The following is a 1,927-nucleotide window of genomic DNA, read 5'->3' on the forward strand; positions in this document are numbered from 1 at the left end:
CGGCGGTAGCCGAGGAGGTCCTGAGGGAGTTCCAGGTGCTGCTGCAGCACAGCCCCCCTCCCATCGGCAGCACCCGCATGCTCCAGCTCGTGGCAATCAACATGTTTGCAGTGTACAACTCCCAGCCCAAAGGTACCACCTGCTGCTTTCGGGGAACCGGGCTGGGGATCAGCTGCTCTTTTTATGTTGCTCATGTGGAGGAGGGCAGGGGGCTCTCACTGGCTGAAGACAGATGGGAAAGTAGAGCTTTGGTTGGATACCTGGGGCTGTCGGTATGCGAGGGGACGGCAAAGGGACCTTGGCTGGACCTGGTGGAGCTGGCTGAGGTGTGTGAGGAGGCACCGAGTCTCCCTGGAGGCCGAGTCACCACGCACAGAGGGAGGGCACTGCTCTATGGCTCTGCCTTCCCAGAGTCTATCCTGGGCCCTGCTCAGCGTCTGTGCTGGCACCAGGAGGGCTGGGAGGATCTTGGAGGCCTTGGGTGTTGGGGGAGTGGTGCTGCCTGTGGCCGCTCGTGTCTCTGCGGGTGGCTGGGTCTCTGAAGGGCCAGGCTGGAGGCACCTAGAGAACAAAGCAGATCTGGTGATACTTATCCTCCTCCCCTTGCCTCCTCCATCCTCGCAGGAGGCTCTGTGTGGTCTCTGCCGTTGTGGAGTTTAATGTATTGGTCAGCAGAGATGACACCAAACCAGAGCCTCTTCCGCTGAGTTTGAAATGGTCCTTCCAGGGAATGTCTTTCCCTGCGGCCTCCCCAACACACACACAACAGCAAGTGCCTGGGTCTGCTGTGTTTGGGAGCAGGGATGGGCCGATGCTCCCGGAGTGGGAGGAAGCAGCATTTTGCCTGCCAGTGACTTGGGATTTTGATCCTAAAGATGGAAGCCTCCAGCTGATAGACTTTGGTGAAAGCCGCTGAGCGGGTGATCCGACTGAGCCCCAGTGAGCTGCTGCTGGAAGATTTCTCCCTGGTGCGCCAGTTGGCCACCTGTCAGACTGGTGGTTAGTGGCCAGGGTCAGCTGATGGAGGGCTGGGAAGTGGCTCCTGTGCTCCGTTCCTGCTGCCCGGCCAGCCTCGCAGGCACCCTCATGTCCCGGGGGAAGCCCTGGGGGAGCTGCCAGTCCCGCTGCCGAGGCAGCCTTGCCTGCTAGATGCCAGCCAACTACGGTGTGTTTATCTTTGAGCTGCAAAGTACTTTATGATTATGAGCAAATACCTCTGCGCAGCCCCCAGTAGGTGTATTAATAGCGGTGTCTGTGCGGCAGAAGGGAGGTGGTGGTAAAGGAGGAAAGGGGTTTGTGTGGGCTGTACGGCAAGCCCCTGTGGCAGAGCTGGAAGCGATCCCAGATCTCCGACCACTGGTCTGTGCTCTTCCATGTGTAGCTGAGTTGTGGATGTGTGTGAGTGACAGAAAGGGAGCGTGCTTTATCTCATGTGAAAAATAAGTGTTGCCGGAGTTTTCTGCCCTCCTGCATGGGCAGCTGCCAGCTGCTCCCAGCTTTGGAGAAAGCAAACCCGTGCCCGCTGGGGACGACGGCTGTGCGCAGAGCAGGTGGCAGTGCTGGTGAGTGCCCGTGGGTCGGATGGCTCTGCGGCTGCCATCTGAGGCCTGGTGCCCTTCAGGGATATCCCCGAGAGCTCCTTGCTCTGGTGACCCTAAAATATCGCTGAAAATGCTGTTGGCAAAGCAAACCCTCTTGTCAGCGCGGACGCCCTGGTGGTCTCCGAGCACTTGTGTGCTGGCACAGCCCGCGCTGGGCTCACTGCTGACGCTGTGATGTTGAGAAGACCTGGGTGCAAAAGCAGGGGAAAAAGATAAAAAAGGCAGCCTAAGGGCCTGGAGTTGAAAAGGCAAACAAGAACGTTTGGTGATTTGTTACGGAGTGCCCAGCACCGAGCAAGGGTGTTGGCTCCTTCCCCGGCGGGCGG

At 59.0% G+C, this 1,927-nt stretch overlaps 1 protein-coding gene across 1 annotated transcript in view; it reads left to right on the plus strand.

The window, feature by feature from the left end:
- The window catches only part of LOC104272938 (telomerase-binding protein EST1A-like), a gene marked incomplete at its 3' end in the record, with an annotated part of 27,878 nt that extends 27,746 nt beyond the window's left edge, over positions 1–132 (plus strand). The window contains exon 11 of the mRNA XM_009868055.1: positions 10–132. Within this exon, the coding sequence (XP_009866357.1) occupies positions 10–132 (123 nt within the window). The remainder of the gene's footprint in view (positions 1–9) is intronic.
- Positions 133–1,927: the final 1,795 nt, after the last annotated feature.

The sequence above is a fragment of the Apaloderma vittatum genome, unplaced genomic scaffold, assembly GCF_000703405.1.
Source record: "Apaloderma vittatum isolate BGI_N311 unplaced genomic scaffold, ASM70340v1 scaffold29024, whole genome shotgun sequence".
NCBI classification, from domain to species: domain Eukaryota; kingdom Metazoa; phylum Chordata; class Aves; order Trogoniformes; family Trogonidae; genus Apaloderma; species Apaloderma vittatum.